The 23,334-nt window shown below is 35.1% G+C and overlaps 2 protein-coding genes across 2 annotated transcripts; both read left to right on the forward strand.

Moving 5' to 3' along the window:
* The first annotated feature begins 2,199 nt into the window (after positions 1-2,199).
* LOC112519188 (protein STRUBBELIG-RECEPTOR FAMILY 3-like) lies at positions 2,200-8,466 on the forward strand. Its single transcript, XM_025127184.1, has 16 exons — positions 2,200-2,263; positions 2,344-2,473; positions 2,906-2,977; positions 3,062-3,127; positions 3,294-3,365; positions 3,442-3,513; positions 3,888-3,959; positions 4,082-4,147; positions 4,494-4,559; positions 4,868-5,193; positions 5,313-5,602; positions 5,817-6,088; positions 6,490-6,628; positions 6,707-6,828; positions 7,916-8,072; positions 8,226-8,466. Exons 1-16 carry the CDS (start codon positions 2,200-2,202, stop codon positions 8,298-8,300), a joined length of 2,061 nt encoding a protein of 686 aa, XP_024982952.1. The 3' UTR covers positions 8,301-8,466.
* Positions 8,467-10,920: 2,454 nt separating this feature from the next.
* Positions 10,921-19,613, forward strand: LOC112519189. The gene is made up of 5 exons (XM_025127185.1): positions 10,921-11,302; positions 17,322-17,371; positions 17,855-17,932; positions 18,215-18,809; positions 19,074-19,613. Exons 1-5 carry the CDS (start codon positions 11,138-11,140, stop codon positions 19,611-19,613), a joined length of 1,428 nt encoding a protein of 475 aa, XP_024982953.1. The 5' UTR covers positions 10,921-11,137.
* The last annotated feature ends 3,721 nt before the right edge of the window (positions 19,614-23,334 follow it).

Genomic DNA, 23,334 nt, shown 5'->3' on the forward strand with positions numbered 1-23,334 from the left:
TAATTTAAGTTTAATAATAAAACAATTTATTTTTGGTTTAATATTATAAATTTTATAAAGATAATAATTAAGTATTCTGTTATAATTTAATGATTATACTAATTATATTTTAGATTTTTTATATTTAAAATGAGATGTTTATCCTGTATTTGATTGTGTTTATCTGCAGTTAGTTACACGAATTCAGATATGAGAAGGGTTTAAGAGTTTCAAGAGTTTTAAGAATTTTAAGAGGTTTTAAGAGTTTTAGCCAAATGCTTTATAATATAGTATAGATATATATATATATATATATATATTCAAAAAATATATTTTTTTTCGGAATTTTACAATAATTGACATCTAAACCTTTTATTTGCACTTTCTCATTGTATTTAGTATTATCGTTTAAACCCCCTACTACTTATTAATTAATTAAAAAAATTCCAACATTGGTTTTTTAAATTAAAAATAAATACCCTTTAACAAGGGAACAAATTATTAATTTTTTTTTGATTAACCTGGATATTCAATCTGTTATGCGAACCGATTAATCTCAGGACGACCATCTGTTTTGCAAATAGCCTGGAGTCATCGCATTTGAACGTCCGTGACCACAAGAGGATTTTTATTCTCCTTGGATTTGAATTTGGGACCTCCTAGTACTTTTGATTTTTGGAGCCGAACACAAACCAATCAGTTACCACCTCTTTAAGTTTTAAACACATTCCAAAGCAAAGACTAAATTAAGAAAGCATTAATTGTAATTAATATATATATATATATCTCCCATTTTCCGGCAATTGAGCCACCAAAGGGTGTAACAATTACGGATTTACGGTACAAAAGAGGCTTTCTTCAAATTTAATACAATCATTCTTCTCCAAGCAGAAGAAATACATACACTCACAGTATTCAAAACCAAAAACATTCCTCAGAAAAAGAAAAAGCCAAAAACCCTCCTCAAAAACAGAACCACCAAATAGCAATGCTTGCCTTTTTGCTACCTATTCACCTTCTCTCTCTATCTTTCTTCAAGTTTTAGGGTTCTTCTGCTCATCTTCTGCTCACATTGTAAGTAGTACATGAAGTACTTCATGGGTTTGAATTTGTTTTGCTCAATTTTATCATATAACTAGAAAACTTTGGGAAATGTGCTTACTTTTTTGGTTATTTTTTTTCAAGATTCTTCTTGTATATTTGTTGTTTCCAAGCTGTTTTAACTTCAAATCAATTTGATCTCTATCTTTGTATGTTCAAAGTTCAATTCTGTCTTGATTGTTGTAAATTTGATTGCTTAATTTGTGGGGTGCTCTTAGGTTATCATACTTACCATGTAAAAATGGCAAAGAAGAGAAAAATACATTGTTTTGTTTCTGCATTTTGACAAGATCATTCTCTTATATTTAGATGTTTGTCTTGTGTGGTAGCTAGTTTTGTGAGGCTTTCTTGAATTCCTTTCTAAATGCTACCTTTTTAAGGGTTTTGCTTGTGGAATTGAAAGAAAATAGGGGTGTATGCTTTGGGGTATTAACTAATGATGGATTTTTTTTGATTAACCTGTATATCCAACCCGCTATGCGAGCCCGGAGTCACCGCATTTGAACCTCCGTAGCCACAAAGGGATTTTTGTTCTTTCTTGGATTTGAACCTGAGACCTTCTGGTACTTTTGACCTTTGGAGCCAAGCTCAAACTAATCAGGCACCACCTTTGTGGTTCTAACGATGGATTATTTGAAATGGAAGATTTAAGTTGGTTCATAGTTTAGAATTTTTCATATTTTTGACTTGATTTTTGTTGGGAAATGTGTAAATTCAATAGAGCTCTTGATTCTTCATATTTCTGAATCTTGCATTATGTGCTTTTGTGCCAAAACGCTTTTCTCTTACTTTTATCACCATCTTTTCTGTTTAAAGTTCAATCTTTGAATGCTTTTATTCATGGGTTTCTCTTTGATTATAGGTTTTGTTTGTGTGTGTGTGTGTGTGTGTGATCTTTTCATGGTTGCTCCTATGTTTACTCCATTTGTGAGTGTTTTCTGGGATACTTGGCTCTTAGGAAACAAGTGCTTTTTTGTGGTTTTTCTTTTGGTTATAATTCATTAAAAGAAATCTGTTTTTAGGGTGTTTTTTCCTGTGGAACTTAAAGAACACAAAGTTGAATGGTTTGGGCATAAATTGATGATGGGATATTCACAACCGAAGATTTATACAGTTGCAATGATGGGTTTATTGGCGATTTTAGCCACGCCAAATTGTTTCGGGAATACTGATCCTCGTGATAGTAAGTCTTGATGATCCCTCATTCACTTTATTCATTATGAATACTATTTTCAATCTTCAATTGTTGTTTCCTCATTTCAGTTTTTGCAATAAATAGTCTATATGCTGCCCTTGGCTTCCCTCCTCTTCCCGGATGGTTACTTAGCGGAGGAGACCCGTGTTCTGAAGGTTGGCAAGGTGTTCAATGTGTGAATTCAAACATAACTGGAATGTATGTATGATATATTATCATGTACCATTTTAGGAATATATATATATATATATATATATATATATATATATATATATATATATATATATATATATATATATATATATATATATATATATACGATCAGGTATAGGGAAAAAACCTCAAAAAACTGAAAAACTAAGGAACACCCAGATAACCGTTCATTTGGACCGTATGCACATGTGCATAAATGTAATTTGTAAGCAATTTGTCCGGTATGCACAGGTGCATAACATGCACATGTGCATAAAACCAAAAAGCAACTTCTATTACTTATATGCACATGAACATAAGGTCCAAATGAACACTTATCAGGGTGTTCTTCATTTTTTCATTTTTTTAGGTTTCCTTGAACCTCCTCCCCCCCCCCCCTCTCTCTCTATAAACCTAAGATTATCTCTAAATTGACAGAGTCCTTAATGATGCTAATTTGGGAGGTGAATTGAGTGAAAATTTGGGAGCTTTTGTTTCGATCATACAAATGTGAGTGTCGAAAAGATTCATCTGGTTTATAATTGTTCTTCAAGATTACACCTTGCGGGTATTTTATGATCTTCGATTGAACAGAGATTTGAGCAATAACCACATTGGAGGTGGTATCCCAGCAGATTTACCGCTTACATTAAAGACCTTGTACGTTATGTTTCAAGCCTTTTTTCTCTACATACATCATTTTATTCCACTTTTTCTCTGTCTATTGCTACTCACTAGTCTTTGTTCTTTTGACTTTTTCACAAGCTCATGGAAACAAAAACTATACCCTTTTTGTTGCTTACATATTTGCATTGTTTACTCTTAGCTTTCTTTCCGGAAACCAACTAACGGGAAGCATACCGGACTCCTTGTCCATGTTAGGCCAATTGACAGACTTGTAAGCTTCGTGATCAAGTGTCATCTTTGTCCATCTTTTACTGTTTTCTTCTTTAATCGACTCTTTTTCGTTGTAGGTCTTTGAACAACAACCATTTGAGCGGAATCATCCCGGATTCCTTTCAACAACTTACAGCATTGGTTAATTTGTATGGCTTCATTTCACTAATCCAAGTATTATGTTTATCTTATTATTAAGATTTTAAGTTTTCGAGCAGGAGTTGATCTGGTCAACTGCCTAGTCAAACATCAGTCCAAAACAAGCCTGGACCATTCCGAGGTTTGGTCTGATTCCATCCGCTTTTGGTCTGTCGATTTTTTCCAACTCTAGTCTCTAGTCTTCACAGAAACAACTCGTCTACTCTTGGAGGTAGAGATACAATATGGTATCTACTCCATGTGGGATTGAATACCATGTAGTAAACATATTTGAATTTGGAGTCGGGTTTCATGTGGGGGTCCGTTGAGCTTTTCATAATCAGCTTTTTACCCAAAATATATTTGAATTTGATGTCTTATGCAGGGACTTGTCTGCCAACAATATAAGTGGCCCGTTGCCTCCTTCGATGACCAACTTGTTATCAATTTCTACACTGTAAGACATATGCTTTAAAATGCTAAAATTCGATCTTCCATTTCTTTATATATTTCCAAGCAAATTATGCCCTCATTCTTGATAAATCATTTTCAAGTTGGTTTCTTGAACTATTCTTGCAGGCACTTGGAGGACAATCATCTTATCGGGCTACTCACTGTCTTGCAAGATCTTCCACTTATTGATTTGTACTATTCTTGTCTTATATCTTTTTCCAATATAAACCTCCCTCAAAATGCCTATATTTTAACCACAAGGGTGGTACCTGATTGGTTTGAGCTTGGCTCCAAAGGTCAAAAGTACCAGGAGGTCCCAGGTTCAAATCCAAGGAGGAATAAAAATCCCCTTGTGGCCACGGAGGTTCAAATATGGTGACTTTGGGCTATCTGCAAAGCAGGTGGTTGCCCTAGGATTAGTTAGCTCGCATAGCGGGTTGAATATCCAGATTAATAAAAAAAAATGCCTATATTTTCCTCTCCATTTTTGGCATTATTTATGGATTATTATTGCTTACAGTTATTACTTTTTCGATAGGGATATCAAGAATAATCTTTTCTCTGGGCCAATACCCCCGAAGTTGTTGAGTATTCCGAATTTCAGGTAACAAATAGAACAAGTGTTTATCTCTTTTCCATGAAAATTGCAACGATTTCTATTTTTAGAAAGTACTTCTCAAAACATCTTTACAAGCCGAAGGTCTTCACGGAAATAACCTCTCTCATGGTTCCCTTTTTGCAAACTTTCAATGAAATTATGTATTTACCCATTGTCTTCATTGATGCTATTATTGAAAAGCATTGTAGACTTTTCACCAAAATAGAAAGTGTTTTTGACAGGAAAGGTACTTGCAACAAGTTTTCTTGTTCAAACTTGGTATTCAATCTCTAACATTCATATGTGAATTGCAGAAGCAAAGGAAACCCCTTTAATACAACCATTATTCCTTTGCCACCAGTCTCGTCTCCTTCACCGTCATCAACATTTGAGACACAACCTCCTGATATACAGCCCGACAATCAAGCACTTGGACCGTCTTCTCCAGTGCTATCACATTCTTCCAATGAACATAACTCTATATGGCATAATAAAGTGGTGTGGGTTGCCATTGGCGGATTCTTGGTTCTTATTTTACTTGCACTCGGACTTTGCGTTCGTATGTCAAGACGTCGGAAAGAAAAGTCGAGCATCAAAGTTAGTGGTCATGTGAAGAATCCTATGCTAAATAAAGAGAATGGTAACTTCACACTTTCATTTAAAACAACCATCGTACTTGCAAACATCTGCTTTACTCTTTCAAGTGGGTTCGTTTGGACGCATTTTAAGAGTTCTAGTTTCTAATACTATGTTATACAGAAGCTTCAAATGGAAGAAACGACTTATTGCCGAGGTTCAACTCAAAACAAGAGAAATTGGTAACGGTTTCTAAGCGTCCAACACCCCCTCTACCTCCCCAATCTCTTGTTGGAGAAAGGGTAGTCGTAAAACCGGTGGCAATCCCAACAACCACGGCCAAAAATGCAAATTTTCCTGGGGTTTTCTCGATTGCATCTCTTCAACAGTATACAAATAGCTTTTCTCAAGAAAATCTCATCGGTAGAGGCATACTAGGGACAGTTTATAGAGCCCGTCTTCCTAACGGAAAGGTAATCTTTTCTTAAATTCAATGTGATAGATAGTATAGCCTATTAGGCACTCATATCCTACTCTACAATGAAACGACCGCTCTACTCTTTGGGGTGGATACATCATATACCCCGGACCCCACCTCCAGATGGGATATACTGGGCTCGCTTGGTTTGAACTAACGTTGTCCTTTTCGACACTAATAACTTGTTCATCTACTTTGCGTTGTTTTAGCTATTGGCCGTAAAGAAACTAGAGAATGCAACTTTGAAGCAATGGAGTGATGAAGATTTCATGGGGTTGGTGTCAAATGTCTCAAAACTTAGAAATGAAAATATAGTTAGAGTCGAAGGTTATTGTTCTGAACACGGACAAAGACTTTTTGTCTACGAACACTGTAAAAATGGGACGTTACATGAAGCCCTGCATTTTGATGACGAGATTCATGAGAAACTTTCGTGGAATGCTCGTGTACGTTTGGCGCTTCAAGCCGCAAAAGCATTGGAGTGAGTACAATCTTTTAACTTGTATATTTCTTTCGAGTCCCATTTTCATTTCTTCTCATGTTAAGTAAACGAGATCTGAAGTACACTGACAACATGTAAATGGGGCCCACATATGAAAATATTACTCCTTCCGTCCCAAAATAAGTGTCCACATTTCTATTTCAGTTTGTCCCAAAATAAATGTTTCTGTTTTGAAGCCTAGGGGGTAAGAATAAAGAAGGTGCAAAATGATAGATGAGAATTTTTTTTTAAGTATATACGGCAAATACCCACGCACACTCCTCACCTTTGTTGAGCTGGTTTGAGCCCTTAACCTCGTGGGATACTGTCGGCCCAATGACCCATTGATAGATGACAATTGTTGATGGTGTGTGTTTTGTCTTTTTGATGTTCTGGTCAAGGTACTTGCACGAGGTTTGTAAACCGCTTGTTGTACACCAAAACTTCAAGTCCACGAATATTCTTCTTGACGACGAGCTTAATGTCCGTGTTTCAGACTGTGGTTTGGCTCCACTAATACCATCGAGCTACGTTAGTCAGGTAAACAATTCTCGATCTTGTTTTTTTTAATCCCGCATTGAAATTATTACAATCGGTGTTGACATGAGGTTAAATCAGTTGCAAGGTTTGGGGTACGGTGCCCCGGAATTGGAGTCGGGAAGTTATACTTATCAGAGTGATGTTTATAGCTTTGGAGTTGTCATGTTAGAACTTCTCACGGGTCGAAAAGCTCTTGATAGGTTATCTAATCTATTCATCCTAACATCTTCTATGTAGTACTCATTCCGTCCCAAAATAAATGTTCACAATGAAAAAGACACAATTTTAAGAGTAAATTACGTTTTTCGTCCCTATGGTTTGTGAAAAGTAAGAGTAAATTACGTTTTTAGTCTCTATGGTTTGTTAAAAATTGCAGTTTTCGTCCCTGTGGTTTCATAATTTTGGTTTTCATTCTTATAGTTTGCAATTCATTTCTATTTTTGTCCCTGAGTCCAAAACACTACTGTTAAGTATGAAGGACTAAAATAGAAATGAATTTTAAACCATAGGGACGGAAAAAGCAATAAATTTTAAATCATAAGGACGAAAAAAGTAATGAATTATACCATAGGGATGAAAACCGAAATTTTGAAACCACAAGGATGGAAATAGAAATTTTCAACAAACCACAGGAACTAAAACATAATTTAGTATTTAATTAACTAAATTATAATTTTACATTTAATAACAAAAAGTGTGATAAACTCGCATCTCATAATTAAGGATAGAATTGGAAAATAGACACTTATTTTTTTAAAAGAAACATTTATTCTGGGACAAACTTAGGGGGTGTTTGGGATTGCTTAATAAAACAACTTATTGACTTATTCCGGTGTGACACCGGTATAAGCATTTTAGAATGTTTGGATAAACAACTTATACCGGTGCTAAACTTGTAATAAGGAGTTTTTGAAGAAGTTAAATCCTTCTAACTTATAATAAGTTGATAAGTGTTTTTGTAGAAAAACATAAGTTGTTTCAAATAAGCAATCCCAAACACCCTCTTAAATAGAAATGTGGACACGAGACCGTTGGTGTAGATCCGATTAGAGATGTACAAAGCTCGGGCTTCTTCAAGCCTGGGCCTCCCAAGCCCGTTTTCGGTGAACAAAAAAGGACTCAAGCTTTGGCCTTGACCGGGCTTCTGGCTCACTAAGGCCTAGGCTTTTTCGGATCGGGTTTTGGGTTTGAGCTTGTTTTTGTGCATCTCTAGATCTGATACCTAAAAGCGAAACATTGACTTTTTCGGAAAGAATTTTTCTAATAAATGAAGTTTGACTTTTATAGGTCAAGGTCTCGTGGGGAACAATTTTTGGTAAGATGGGCGGTTCCTCGGCTTCATGACATAGAAGCGTTATCGAGAATGGTTGATCCTTCTCTCGATGCCGCATATTCATCCAAGTCTTTATCTCGTTTTGCCGATATCATTTCTCTTTGCGTTCAGGTTCGTCTCAACACTTGCCTTTTTCGCGGAACTATCATGCTATGTGTTCTTTTAAACTTGGGTTTTTTTGGCATTGAATGAATCTTTGCTAGTTTTAACCATTTTTTGGGTAATCGCTCGTTATATCTTGTACTTTTTGTTCGGGTTTGGTAGGCGGAACCAGAGTTCAGACCACCGATGTCCGAAATCGTGCAGAATCTTATGCATATGAGCAAGATAAACGAGTGAAACACGTGATCGTGGTCGGTCGATTTGCAGCAAATTTCGGTCGATTGGAAGGATGTTTCTTCAGGTGCCAAATTCTTCATGGGACTTCTGCTAATCTTTCTTGGATAATCTGGGATTTTTGTCTGTTATTAGTTAAATTTGTTGGTTTTGTAATGAAACCATTATAAATTTCATGCATTTAGTAATAGTAATTTGCCTTCCTTTAATGTCTATGAAGTGTAACAATTATGAGACCATATCTTTTTACTCCTAAACGGTTAATTGGTCAAAATAGTCATTTTTCCTACTTAAATTGATCTTTTAAGTCGTTTTTTTTCCAGATTTTACTTAAATGTCACTGCATCTGTAAGTTCCATGTCTGCCACTTGCAGACGTAGCTAAAAGACAAAGAAAAATTCAAATCATAGACCTGGCCGTCACAACTGCGGACTATAAACGGTGGACGTAGTGATATTTTGGTAAATTAGGGAGAGTAATGATAAGGAGACCAATTTATATGAAACAAGGGCTATTTTAGCCAATTTCCCTCCAAAAGCAGATCAATATGATTCTCAAAACTGTCAAACATAGGTATATTTTTAATACAGGGGCCATGTTGAGCACATGAACTAAAATTTTACAGCACATCTTTTATACTAACTGTCTTCTTACAATGTAGTGTGATTTATCTTGATTATGAAGTCGGAAACTTAATTTCTATGTCCCATTTAGTTTTATTTTTAGGGTGCGTTTGGTTTGCGGGAATGGAATGGATTTGGGAGGATTTGGATTTCAAATCCATTCCAATCCCATGTTTGGTTTGCCAAGTCATCAGGATTTGAAATCTCGGGAATCCCTTAAAATCCCGTAAACAAGGGATTTGAAAATCCTTTGGAAAAAGGCTGGATTTAGAATCCGGGCAAACCATTTCTTCTTCAACGCTTCATGCCCTAACGCAATCCTCGCTTTCCCCACCTCCCCACTGCTCTCGCCGGTTTCCCCTCCACCTCCCCACTGCCCTCACCACCGTCGGTGCTCTCCTCCTCTCCTCCTCTTCGTCCGCTTCCCCACTGCTCGCGCCTTCTCTCGTCATTGCAATCACCGGTGCTCTCTCCTCCTCTTCTCCGCCTTCTCTCATCAATCAGCAGGTAAGAACATATATCTGCCCTCGTTTGAAGATTAACATGTCTCCTTCCCAAATATGCATCCTATTTATTTTTCAATGTACGAACATATATCTGCCCTCGTTGTGTTTGTAGATTTGCATATGTTATTAGGTTTCAATCATCGTCTGTAGATTTGCATATGTTATTAGGTTTCAATCATCGTCTGTAGATTTGCATATGTTATTTCAATCATCGTCTGTGGAGTTGCATATGTTATTAGGTTTCTATCATCGTCTGTAGATTTGCCTGACTGTGGAATGGATTTCAAATCCAATCCAAATCCTGCAAACCAAACACAGGAATGGATTTTAAATCCAATCCAATCCAATCCAAATCCCATGGAATCCAAATCCCTCATAAGAATCCAAATCCCTCAGAAACATTCCTGCAAACCAAATGCACCCTTATGGTTTTTTAAAGTCATCACTACAACAAAACTGGGTTTTATAAGACATTATCAATTTCTAAACATCCTAATAGACCGCTTTATAGGACATAATTTATAGTAGTACAATATAAAACGTTCTATCTAAAGACGTTGTAATTAGTTTAAAAGATGTTTCCGTGAGTTTTAACAAGTTTCTTGGGACATTTTTAATACAAAGCGTAACATTAGCAATGATATAAAACATTTTTGAGAAATGTTCTATAAACTCATATTTTTATAGGACACTTTTTCAAATAGTGTGCTATGAAATTGTTAATCGGACGCTTTATATTAAAAGTATTGCAAAATATATGTTAAGTAAAAAAAATATTGTAATCAATTTGAAAAAAATATTGCATCCCATTGTTAATTACGTAACTGCCCATATTATTTAGAATCAAAATATATTACGTTACATAATTGAAATATTATATTATAAAACATTTGATAAAAACTCTTAAAAATCATTTATTATGCATGAAGTATTGTGTATTAATGCATATTACTTAAAATTTAAGATTACAAGTAAATTGTGCGTAAGTACAACTTATTAAAACTTTATGTTTGAATTCGTATAACTAACTGCAGATAAACATAATCAAATAAAAGATAAACATCTCATTTTAAATATAAAAAATCTAAAATATAATTAAGATAATCATTAAGTTTTAACAAAATCATTATCTTTATAAATTTTTGTTGTTAAGCCAAAAATAAATTACTTCACTAAATCATAAAAACATTATTTTTCTCAAAACCAGATAAATCATATTATATTAACAGAGACAAAAAATAAAACAAAACATTAAAATAAAGATATATCTTGTTAGTGAAATTCCAATTCTATTTAAAAAGAAATTTAAAAAAAAATAAAAATTGATTTTCTGGAATAGGTGGTACGATGCCTATGTAGAGAGAGAGAGAGAGAGATTTTCCAGGAAAACCAGGCTTTTGGTATCACATTCCTCCAAATAATTTCAAAATTTTCAAACCTTTCAACAACATCTCTTAATCAAAATCCCTCTGGTTTTATCCCTTTTCTGATTTTGATCCTATCGATAAATTCTTGCGTTTCCTCAGTCAAACCCTTTTCTCCTGCAAAAATCAGACACCAATTTCGTTATTTTTACAAACCATTTCCTCCGCAACCGGCGCTGTTTTCCGTCGACGGAACAAGGGTTTCTGCTAACGTGTGCGCCCTATGTATTTTGAAAAAGGTTTCTGTTATTGCCGCATTGTAGACGTGGAGGAGGTTGGGGGAGTCGATGGATGACGTCAGCGTTGTTATGGTGGGTCCCAGGAAGGTATGGGGTACGTGGGAGGAACTTATCCTCGGCGGTGCTGTTCTCCGGCATGGGACCGGCGACTGGGACGTCATTTCGTCGGAGCTCCGAACACGAACCGCTTGCCCATATTACTTCACCCCTGAGGTTAGACATTACTTATTTTTGGCTCATATAAATTGATTTATGATTTTACCAATAAAGTTTTAGAGCTTTTGAGCCATGGAACCTAGGATTATGAGACTAATACATTTGAAATTGTGTTGTATTATTGGCTCCAAAACGTTTTGTTAATTAAAGTATTGAATTGTTGGTTAAATGATTAAAATACACTTGAAGAAAAACAAGTTAGGGATGATATAGTAATGAAGGAGATGGATACATAACCATGATATGCGGGCCACTATATACACTTATACGTACAAAAATAGGCAAAGGATCACGTGAGAAGTGAAGTTACAGTGAGAAGCATAAGAAGAAATCTGAACCCTCAATCACTTTTAATCTCATGCACACCCATGAATTGTGTTTTAGAAGGGAATTGATCTGGTGCATCTCATTAGTGCTGACATTCAATTAGGATTGATCCAAGGGTGGAAATCTCTTCTTACGCTTCTCAACATAACTTTCCTTTTCACCGGAACCCAACCCTACAAAAACATATACATACATATATACATATATATATGTATATATATATGACCGCTTGTGCCACTATCACCAATATTAACCAAGTTAAAATTTTAAGCCATTGCATACGCTGTACAATGAAACAAAACATAAATAATTTACGCTATCCCGAAAAAAAAATTGTGGTGCCATGGAACCCCACTCCATTGAGGGCTATTCGTTTGGTTCTTAATGTACATGTAGCTATTGATTGACCTTCAGTAATTAAGAAGAGAAAATGCTATGTATGCAGAAGAACAATAAATAGACGTTATGGATAATTATTAAGAAAAGAAAATGCCATGTATGCAAAAGCAAAATCGAACATAAGTCGTTTGCATTCCAAAAAACCAAAAGACGATAATAAATATTGAACAAGAACCTTAAATCAAGATATAAATTGAACCCTAAAATCAAAACCTAAATCTTGTGCTCTTGTAGCGTAGGGGTTTCAATTTACAAAGAGAGATCCCTAGGGCGGGGCTTCCAATTTATAGTGAGAGATCGAGGGGAGGGCAAGTTATAGGCAAGCTTTTGTGTTGCTAGAGTTGTGGACTTTTGGGTCATCATTCCTGATTGAACCGTGGGAGGGGCGCTAGACACGTAACATATGAGGTAATTCTGGTGTGATTCATGATGTGAACGCACACACACACATATATATATATAGGTGGAAGTTCAAACGAGAACCTCTATGATTTATGAGAATGCGAGAACAATCTACTAACCTCAAACCTTTTTAATCAATAATTTAAGTTATATTAAATAAAAATAAAGCAATAAGGGCAGTAATGTAATTAGGTTTCACAATTTGGGTTCGACTACAATCTGTTCGATTTTTGATTAGGTTTCACAATCACACGATTATCACATCCCGATCGTGTATAGATTATCAGACGACTATCACATCCAATCGTGTATAGATTATCAGACGATAATCACACGGTTATACCCGACTGATCACGTTGTTTTGGTTTATTAGGTTCGCGTATCACACGAATATCACAATGGTATCATACACGATGAATACAAAACGATTGTGATGGAAAATTTGGTGGTTGTATCGATCTTCTGGATCGATTATCACATGTGATCACACGATTATCACACCAAAATAGAGCATTGAATCCAATGCCTCCATAAGATTAAACAAGAAAATGTTTCAACTTCTGTTGAACAATAGAGCATCTCTATTCTAGCAAACATGAGTGAAACATGAAAAAGTATGGTGAAATTGCAATTACTATTCAACTATCAGCAAAACTTCTTTAGAATGAGTCTGCAGGTTAGGATAGAACAAAATTAATTGATACACTATTGGGATAATAGAGCATTAAATCCAATGACCGCAGAAGATAAAACAAGAAAATGTTTCAACTTCTGTTGACAATAGAGCATCTCTGTTCTAGCAGACATGGGTGAAACAGGAAAAAGTATGGTGGAATTGCAATTACTATTCAACTATTAGCAAAACTTCTTTATAATGAGACTACAGGTTAGGATAAAACAAGATTAATCATATGATAACAATATGATAATAGATTGATGTGAAAATTATTTGCTATTCTCTTTGTCATTAGCTTATCACATGATTGTCACACTTGAATCGAACAGTTGACCCTAGTCGAACCAATAGATTGTAGTTGGCTTTCTTGTGGTAATCGTGTGATTGTGAAACCTAATCGAATTGAAGATATTGTAATCGAACCTACATACGAATCGTAATCGGTTACTGGTGGTGATAATCGTGTGATTGTGATAACTGTATGATTGGGGTAATGGTAATCGTGTGATTGTGATAATCATCAATGGATTATCACATGATTATCACACCCAGATTGTGTGATAAACAAACCTTCATTGAAATGTCTCTGCAACCTTCTCCCTCAATCTTCTTGTTGTGCTTTCTTCCTAAGTCGCTGTTCGATTTCTCCCTCTATATTCTTGTTGTTCGACTTCTTGCTACATAACTGATAATACAGTAGCTCGAGGTTGTTATCAATTCCCAGATGATCGGAGTCTTTTCTCTGAGATCGTGTTTTTTAAATTTTATCATTTGAATTCCAAGATTACCCTTCTGTCTCTCAAATCGTTTTGAATTGTTTTTAATATTATTTTAAATTTAAAAATCTTTTAATTTTTTTGTTATCACATTACTTGGTTAGTAGGTTGTTCTCGTGTTCTCGTAAATCACAGGGGTTCTCGTTTGAACCCTTCCCTATATATATATATACACGGAAGTTTCGTTAGGAGCCCAAAATTGATTATGAACCCAGGAACCGCCCACAACGCGTCACTTGTCTCTCTTCACGATGGATATTCATCATGACTAACACATTTTTTATGAATATGAACGTGTTATTCATCATAATCACACATTCATGATGAATACGTTACAACATTCATGATGAATAACACGTTCATATTCATCATGAATATGCCATGTGTCACTCGAGGGGCGGTTCTCGGGTTCCTAATCGGTTTCAGGTTCCTAACAGAATCTGTTTCTATATATCATCATTTAACAGATGGAAGTTAAAAGATATTAGAGGGAAGGACCATTCCGAGTGAAAATGCAACCCATGATGTAGGAACCAAAATCAAGAAAATCGAAAAATCATAGGGACCAAAAATTTAATTTACTCTAGATGGTTTTTGTACAATAAAGATAAATTAATTGGAAGCCTAAAAGGAAGTTTACAGGTACAAGAAAAGTTCACAAATCAAATGGGGAGATCAAAGAAAGTTTATGGGTGTTTTCCTCTATTGACCCATATGTTAAATTACCAATATCATGTAATAATCAAGGTTCTAAATGACATGAGGCATGGCATGGCGGAGAGGTGAAGCCTTATGAGTTATGTGTGTAAGTGTTTAGAATAATACCGTAGAACGATTTAAATTCATATAAAGTTATGAAACTAGAAAAGAAAGAACTATTGATATCAAATATATAGAGCTTCTAAGAAAATGATATCAAGATTGTAAAATCGGGATTAAATCTCGTAAGTCTCTATTCACTACTTTTTTCAATCTTTAAGGAATTCGTGTTTGACTTTTCATGTAGGGGAATGCGAGCAAGTATTTACCTATTTAAGGTTTTAGTTTTTTAAGTTCCATTTTTATGTTTATTTAAGTTTGTCTCATACATAATTATCATTTATCCCTGAAGTTCAATATTAAAAAAAGTAAAAAACCCCCACCTTACAAAATAATGCGTTGTAATGCGTTACAATGCAAGCCAAGCCTTCGAGTGGAGTGACACGGTTAACCTAGCGGCGAAGCCAAACCTTGACGCCATAACGTGCCAAAACGAGTTATTTAGAGCCATGGTAATAAGTACTAAAGGAGAAAAAGTAAATTTGGATTGAGAACTTGTCAAGAAAAAGAAATGTTATGTTTTTATGGGATTAACCAAAAACGGAAGTGTTGATTTTTTGGGACGAAGAAAGTATTAGTGTTGATGATGACAATATTCTTTATTTCATCAAGATCGATTTCCTGGCAAAATTCTTGGAAAGAGGCTACCATGAATGCACGAGTGTCTTTCTCGCTTGTTGAATTCTTATATCAACAGCTAGAGGTTGTAGTCGTTCGATGTGTTGTTTCAACTTTCATCCCTATACCTTTGGATTCTTGACCACAAACATAACGTATATAGGACATCATTGTACAATTCACTTGCACCTCCTTTTCATGATTACCTTCCAATTCAAGAAGCCGATTTCTCATGAATGAAACCACCTTAGTCCACTACCGTTAATCCTCTTCATCATCATTCTATTTCCATATCTTTTGAATCCATCAAGATGAAGACAAAAAATTGGGTGCTCAACAAGATTAAGCAACAACATTACAACATTATACATCAGTAGCAACGTTGAGTAAAGGGTTGTTCTTGCTTTGTCCTACTACTACGGTATACAAGAGAAGGTTTAGGATGAAGGTAGATGATAAGGAAAAGGGCTTTTTAGGGATGAATATATAGAGAGAGAGGAGAGAAAGAGGGGTTAGTTTAAGAAATATGTAATTATTACACTTTCTAATTAATTGAATTGAACTACAATTTTACCATTAACTTTCTGTCTCCATCTCATCAACTTTTGAATTTTTGTGCATCATAATCAAATGTAGAGTTGGAAATGTGGTAAATTATAACTATCTATTTTTTAAAGTGCAAACTTATTTCGGGTTCAATTTTAAATAAAAAAACGTGGACGTTTATTTTGGGACCGAGGGAGTATTTCTTTGACTTAAAGTGGTAGTTAGATCTTTAGTTGTTTGACTTTAGAATTAATAAGTTGTTAACAAAATAATTTAAAAACAATTTTCAAATAGTAATAAAACAATAATTAAGAAAAAAACTCTTTCATAACCGCAGTTAGTTAATATGAAACAAAACTACAAAATATAATATCTATAAAAAATCATAGTTCGATATTCTTTATTTAAAATCGAGCATCGTCGTAAAAGTCATATTTTCTGAACTTTTCATTACAAATGATCAGCTTATAAAAATTGAAAATTTAGTAACCATGAATCGTTATTTATGTATATGAATTTCTTAACTACAATAACCTTGTTGTTATAAGTAAAAAGAAATTAAGAATGCTAATATAACAATCACATTTCATCCCACATTAAATTGTACACATCGTTAATAATGGTAATTTTTTGTCTTTAAGATTGTCCATTCAAAACAATTATCAAATGGCCATTTTTTATTCTGCACTAAATCATACATAGCGTCGTAAGCATTCTGTACCAGATCATCCAAATCTATCAAACAACTGCTAAGTCAAACTAAAAACACGATAAGACGCTTAAACTTCAGTTTGGCCATTCTATCATATGTTTGCCTTTTCATTGTAAGCTAACCATCATTCTTGTGAAAAGATCATATAAATAAAACACTATATCTTGAAAGAATGAGTGATATATTCGAAAATTTGTGGAAATGGAAAAACACTAGAAAAGACTATTTTGTTTGGCCTTTTTTCTTTCCAGAATCGTTCATTATTTCTCTTCTTTTTGCAAAAAGATGGTTAGAGAAGTTAATATAGATACACACTCGTACATACATATATGTACGTATGCACATAGAGGAAAGTTCAAATGACAAACATCAATATTTTGAGAACCTGAGAACCAACTATTTCATCTACTATCTATTGAACAATCCTTAATAATCATATATGTTATGCTCATGAATATCATGCATTTTTATCATGTATTTTCATTATGAATAATTTTCATCATGGATATCTACCATGAAATTCATCAATGAATAAAGCATGAATAGTTGGTTCTTGGTTCTCATTTGAACCTGACCCTACAAACATATATGTACACGTATGTATATGTAATATATTTGAAACAGTCAAAATACAGTTTGCAAGAATGTAGCCCTTTTGTTCAGTATGATGTGTATATAACTTTTTAGAACCATCGGATCTTAGTATCCATGTATTATGCACTTGCTTTATACCACTTGCAGGCATGTAGAGCAAGGTATGTAGATCTGCAACAACGTTATACGGGTTGCAAGTAAGTATCCCTTTTGTTCAGTATCATGTATTTACTCAATTATTTGAATCAGTTTGTTCTTTATGCAAATTTGACCTACATTTGAGTCATTTTGCTTCGTAGACTGAACTTCTTTTACATTTCCATCAAGGTTGAACATTACTTTTTTGAGTGGTTGATTTTTGAAACCACCGAACTTGGTTTTTTGTCTCAAACTAACCACTCTTCTTGCAAAAATGTCAAAAAAACACTAGAGTTTGAAAGAATTAGGGGTTTTCGACAAAATCTGGAAATATTGTTGTCATCTTTTGTTAAAAATCTTTCGTTCTTGTAAAATCTAGTGTTTTTGTTGCTTTTTTGCAAAAACAATGGTTTGTTTGCAAAGGGAAGTCAAGTAGGATGGATCAAAACGTCAATCACTCTATTTGATTTTGTGAAGCTTCAAGCGATCGTTTTTGAAGCGAGGCTTTAAATTTGTTGGTCGCGTTGGTTTTAATTCTTTAGATATTGGTATGACGAGCTTCGAGAACGTCGAGTTGCGGAATTGAAGCGAGAACTAGAGAAATCTGAAGAATCAATTGGGTTAGTATGTGTTTCATCTTTCTCTCATTCGGTCTTTTATATGAGCTATCGACTTTTCGAACCATTGTACTTGGCTTTTTTGTTGCAAACAAATCATCATTTTTGTGAAATTTTGGACAAAACAATGTCACGTAAGATGTATTCTGTGGAGCAAAAGGGTCCTCCTCGGAGGTCATGCAAGAACAATAGTTGGTTGGTTTGCAACAGAAAGCAAAATATGATAGTTGCATAGCTTTTATTTTCATTGGTTACTTCTTTGATCGATTTGGAACTTTTCTTTAGGTTTCTTGTATCGAAGCTTGAAAATCTAAAAGCTGAGAAGGCACATTGTGATCATATCGAATACGATTCGAGCCAAACTGAATCCCCACCTCTACCTTTACCAAAAACAAAAGGGATCAAGATTAAAACAATTCATAAAGAAGGATTGAAAGATGAATTTGAATTATCTGCCGGAAGTTTTACTCAAGATCTTGAAACAAACCCACAACCCAAATCTCACAGCCCTTCCCTAAATTCATCGCAAAATGTCGAAATAAAGCTACAAGTACCCGAATCCTGTATGAACACGATGATTGAACCAAGCCAAGAAAAAGGCGGAACGATTAGAAAAAGAAGAGGGAAGCGGAAAAGGAAAGACGGTAATTGGGAAGCAAAAGAAGGGATTGTGGAGAGCGAGAACTTGGGTTCGAGTAGTGGTGTTCGGCGGAATGAGACTTCGACGAGTGGTTGTGGTCAAACAGTGCGATCTTCGAGTGCGGATCTCCAGGATGGAGACTCGTGTAGAGGCAGAGAAACCGATGATTTGGTCGGGATTTTTAATTCTGTTACCGAGAACCAATATGCATTGGTCTTTAGACGACGGCTAGATAGCCAGGTAAACTAGCCTTTTAAAATTTATGTTATATCCTGCACACTTTTCATAGGTTGGAGGTCTTCACGTAAACAATTTTTTCATCACACCCTGAGACCCCACCTCCGGGTGTGATATACTGGTTTGATTTAAAACCATTCTTGAACACACTTTTTTCAAGAATGAGTAGCTTTGAATGAAAACCGGTTACTTTAAATAGGAACTAAACCAAAATTTGTTGCATTTTTGTCTATTTTTTAGTGGCTGATCAAACATTATTTCTTGCAGAAGAGAGCGCGGTATAGGAAAACCATCCGGCAACATATAGATCTTGAAACGATAAGATCAAGAATCGGTAATTGTTGTATCAAATCGACACGAGAACTCTTCCGAGATTTGTTTTTGCTTGCCAACAACGCGCTGGTGTTCTACTCGAAAAGAACACGAGAGTACAAATCCGCATTAACCCTGCGTGGAATCGTGACCAAAAAGTACAAACAGTTGTGCAGCGAATCTGGCAGCAGTAGCAGTAGACCGTTATCATCCATGCTATGTTTTTCTTCGATGTCAAGTCCTCCGGTGAGACCACGAAGCATTAGGGCACGGGCCCCGAGTAAACAAGTAAAGGTGGTGGTGAAGTTTCCGACAAGCGGGCAGATGGTGGGGCGACACGGGTATTTGAAAGTTAGCAGTAATTCTGATTCGAGTAGCCTAAATCCACCTGAGGCTAGCCAGTCAAATGTTGAGTTAAGTGGTTCCAAAGGGAAGGTTGGAACAGGATTAGGGCGCCCAAGGAGGGTGAATAGGAAAAGAGCTCATCAAAAGTAGCCATAGTTTATATATATATAAACTTGGGAGCATGTGAGGCTAGACTGTTCTTGTAACACTATTTTTTTATACTTGAAACTTCACAGCAAAACACTATGAAGGTAACCTTCACGGTGTTTTTGCTTTGAAGGTTTGAATTCTTCTACATTCACAATGTTCTGCTATGAAGTTTCAAGTGTAAAAAAGTTGTCTCACGAAAACAGTTTAGTCTCACATGAACTCAACCCTATATATATATGTGTCTGTACATATATATAAGGTTGGGTCATGTGAGACCAACCTGTTTTCGTGAGGCCTGTGAGACCATGTTTTTGCACTTTAAACTTCATAGCAAAATATTGTGAAGGTAAAAAAAATCTGAATTTTTACAGCAAAAACACCGTTAAGGTTATCTTGCACAGTGTTTTGCTGTGGAGTTTCAAGTGTAAAAAAGTTTTACGAAAGCAGGCTAGTGTCACATGATCCCAAGTCTATATATGTATATATACATTGCCATCAATGGTTGTTTTTAGTATTAGTATGTGTACATGGAGTATATTCTTGTAAAAAGCTGTGGTGGTGTTTGGAGTTATGAATTGGTTTTCTTTTTCTCCAAAAATGTCTTCTACAATGACTTTGATATATACTGCTTCAAACACAAACAAACCTCCGTCTATTTCTTCAAAACAAGGGTGGTGACTGATTGGTTTGAGCTTGACTTCAAAGGTCAAAAGTGTCAGGAGGTACCAAGTTCAAATCCAAGGAGGAATAAAAATCTCCTTGTGGCCACGAAGGTTCAAATGCGGTGACTCCGGGTTATTTGCAAAGCATGTGGTCGCCCTGGGATTAGTCGGTTCGCATAGCGGGTTGGTTATCCAGGTTAATAGAAAAAAAGATGTGATATTAATCCACAATTCAGAAAAAACTTGTTCCAAAAGACATGATATGTTTGAACGGCCATTTTGTTCGATTCCAATAACTATAGAGACTTGGGGGTCGTTTACCAAATGGTTATTGGGTAAGTGCTTAATAGTAAGAGCACCACTCTCACTTACCGTATTGGTAACATTTTTGGCTATCAAGGTGGATTATTGGTAAGCGTCTTTTATTCGGTGAGTGCTTACAGAGTAAAAGTCTTCTCCCTCACTTACCAAGTTATAAGATTCTCGATTCTTGTTATATCTCTTACTGTGTAAGATTCTAGGTCCTTGTTTTGCCTACCCAAAAGGTAAGTGACACCCGATAAACGTTTACTCGGTAAATGTTTGATAAACGACCACTTATTCAAAGAAAATGTTTGGGATTGTTGAAAATATGAAATCCCGTTGGGATTTTTTGAATTTACCCTGATGATTTTACCACAGTAATTGCTTTCTGGTCTTTTTTATATTTCATAAGTGTCGGAAATTGCCACGTTAAAAGTGAAAATTTCTTTGGGCATGAAAGGTGGACCCGTTAAATTTTGAAAAGTGCTTTGAGATATTATAAAATACATGGAACATCAACCAAAAATACGAAAAAAAAATCCATAAAAAATACCAAAAAACAATCTCTTGAAATCCAAAAAAAAAACGAAAAAATTCCTCAAAATCAATCAAAAAAACTTAAAGAAATCCAATCAAAATAGTGGAATTTGGCTAAAAACACATCGAACGACTTTGTGGCATTTGATCCACCTTAGGTGCACTACTTAGCAAAAAATTTGGGTCTGCTACTGGTTTAGGGATGTTAACGTTTCGGTTCAGTTAATGGAGAAAATGTAAAAACGAACGCCATGAGGTGGATAACTTAGGTACACGAACCGAAATCGAACTATACGTTGAACCGAAATAAAGCAGTTACCAACCATTTGGTTCACGATTACCTGAATTTATAAAAAAATTATATACAATATGAATATAATACTAAAGTAGAACATTTATACAACAATTAAATAAAAATAATCAAAGATTATAATAAAGTAATATTTCTTTGTGCGAGCATATAGGTTTACATATTCGTTGGTTGTGTTTCTATATGACACGTATTGTGGGCGTATAAAAAGTTACACTTTCCCACTTGCACACGATAAATAGTAATATAGACAGACGTAAGTGTCTAGCAAAATGTCACCGCCCCCGAAGCCATGTAAATGCGTTTTCCTTGAGCAATTTGATTGATTGAATCAATCATATGGTAGAATCATCGATTATTCTTTTGCTTCCTGATATTTTAATTTGAACTTAAGGCGTAGATTTAACACATCCTTTGAAGTTTAAAGGTATGTTTCTCGATTCCAACATATTTGATTAACCAAGTACAACTACGAGCTGTTTGGCAATTGTTGAATGATTTGGTGTAGAATGATTAAGTCGTCAGAATGATTAAGAGACTCTCATGATATAGTGCAAAATTAAATATAATTGTTTGGTGATCGTGTACAATGAAATTAGGGCTCTTAATAGTTAAGAGAGATACAAGATACAAAATCATTTAGAGGGTTTTAGAACCATTAAGAGACAGACTTTTTTTTTTGCCAAACAAGATTCACTTCTTAGTCAAAGACCTTCCAGCCTAGTGGTAAAGGTTTGGGCATGACATAGTCATGAACCCGAGTTCGAGCCTTGGGAGAGGAGTGTTGTCGACATTTAAGTGAGGCCATGTTTAGCCTCCAAATTTGCCGGGGATTAGTCGGGCTTTGGCCCGGACACCCTTACAAAAAAAAAAAAAATATATATATATATATATATATATTCACTTCTTAATGATTCAGATGTTGCCTCTTAATAGAACTATTAAGAGGTAAACAAACAACCCCTTTCTACTAATCTGCTAGTACAGGGGCATGCGTATATATCAAACTATGTCATCGAGAGGTCTAAAAATATCTCTCTCATCTTGAGAGGAGGAAATCCAGTATTGCATATACCTTATACAAAATTAATGTTATACCGAATGTAGCCCTTATGATTACCCACTTAAGGGTAACGTTAAACTACATCAAAGTGTAATACTCATCATGCATTAGATCCCAATGTACATCTTAGGTCTGAGGATAAGAGTGTTTATCATTTCAGAACTCAGTTTATGACATCGATGTATGAAGTGATCCTGACTGTAGGTCTTGTCCACCGCTTGTGCACCAACAAGCACATGTAACTCTGGTTGTTGCACCTAGTGCATTTCCAACTTGGACCATAACCAGACTTCACAATGATCTTGATTTATTACTAGTCCCCTAATAATGATTGATCAATAATGATTTTAAATAATATGATCATTATAGTTATTTAAGGATAATAAACATGCTAAAAAGAACACAAAAATGTTTAATGTAAATACCCGTATTCAATATGTCATAACAGGTAAAAACATAATTGTTTCAACATTCAAATAAATATAGAATTTACAGATCAAATCAATGTATTACAAAACCTCAAGCCTATTGCAGTGGTGTAAGTATCATGTGTTAGCCCCAATTTGTATCATAAAAAGATAGTGTTAACGTCCAGAACCATTCAACAAAGATCATCCAAAGGCCCTTAACCTAATAATTACTCGGCAAGGCCGAGACCGCTATCTACTTCTGGATCCTACTTTTGGACTCAACTTCTTCTACATTGTTCAAATGTGAATCTAATACTGTTCAACCGTTCCCGCCTAAAGTCTGTTAAAGCACTCAACACATGGACTTTCTCCATTGGACAGGGCTTTGACTTAGTCTTATAGGCCTATAAATAGCAGTTCATTTCTTTTAAATTGT

This window comes from Cynara cardunculus (genome assembly GCF_001531365.2).
Source record: "Cynara cardunculus var. scolymus isolate 2C chromosome LG 10, CcrdV1, whole genome shotgun sequence".
NCBI lineage: Eukaryota > Viridiplantae > Streptophyta > Magnoliopsida > Asterales > Asteraceae > Cynara > Cynara cardunculus.

Coding starts and splice junctions, on each gene's coding strand:
- LOC112519189 (XM_025127185.1), top strand. CDS start 11,138: ATGGATGACGTCAGCGTTGTTATGGTGGGTCCCAGGAAGGTATGGGGT. Junction 17,933..18,214: donor AAATCTGAAGAATCAATTGG/GTTAGTATGTGT, acceptor ACTTTTCTTTAG/GTTTCTTGTATCGAAGCTTG. Junction 18,810..19,073: donor GACGACGGCTAGATAGCCAG/GTAAACTAGCCT, acceptor TATTTCTTGCAG/AAGAGAGCGCGGTATAGGAA.
- LOC112519188 (XM_025127184.1), top strand. CDS start 2,200: ATGATGGGTTTATTGGCGATTTTAGCCACGCCAAATTGTTTCGGGAAT. Junction 3,128..3,293: donor CCGCTTACATTAAAGACCTT/GTACGTTATGTT, acceptor GTTTACTCTTAG/CTTTCTTTCCGGAAACCAAC. Junction 3,514..3,887: donor CTTACAGCATTGGTTAATTT/GTATGGCTTCAT, acceptor TGTCTTATGCAG/GGACTTGTCTGCCAACAATA.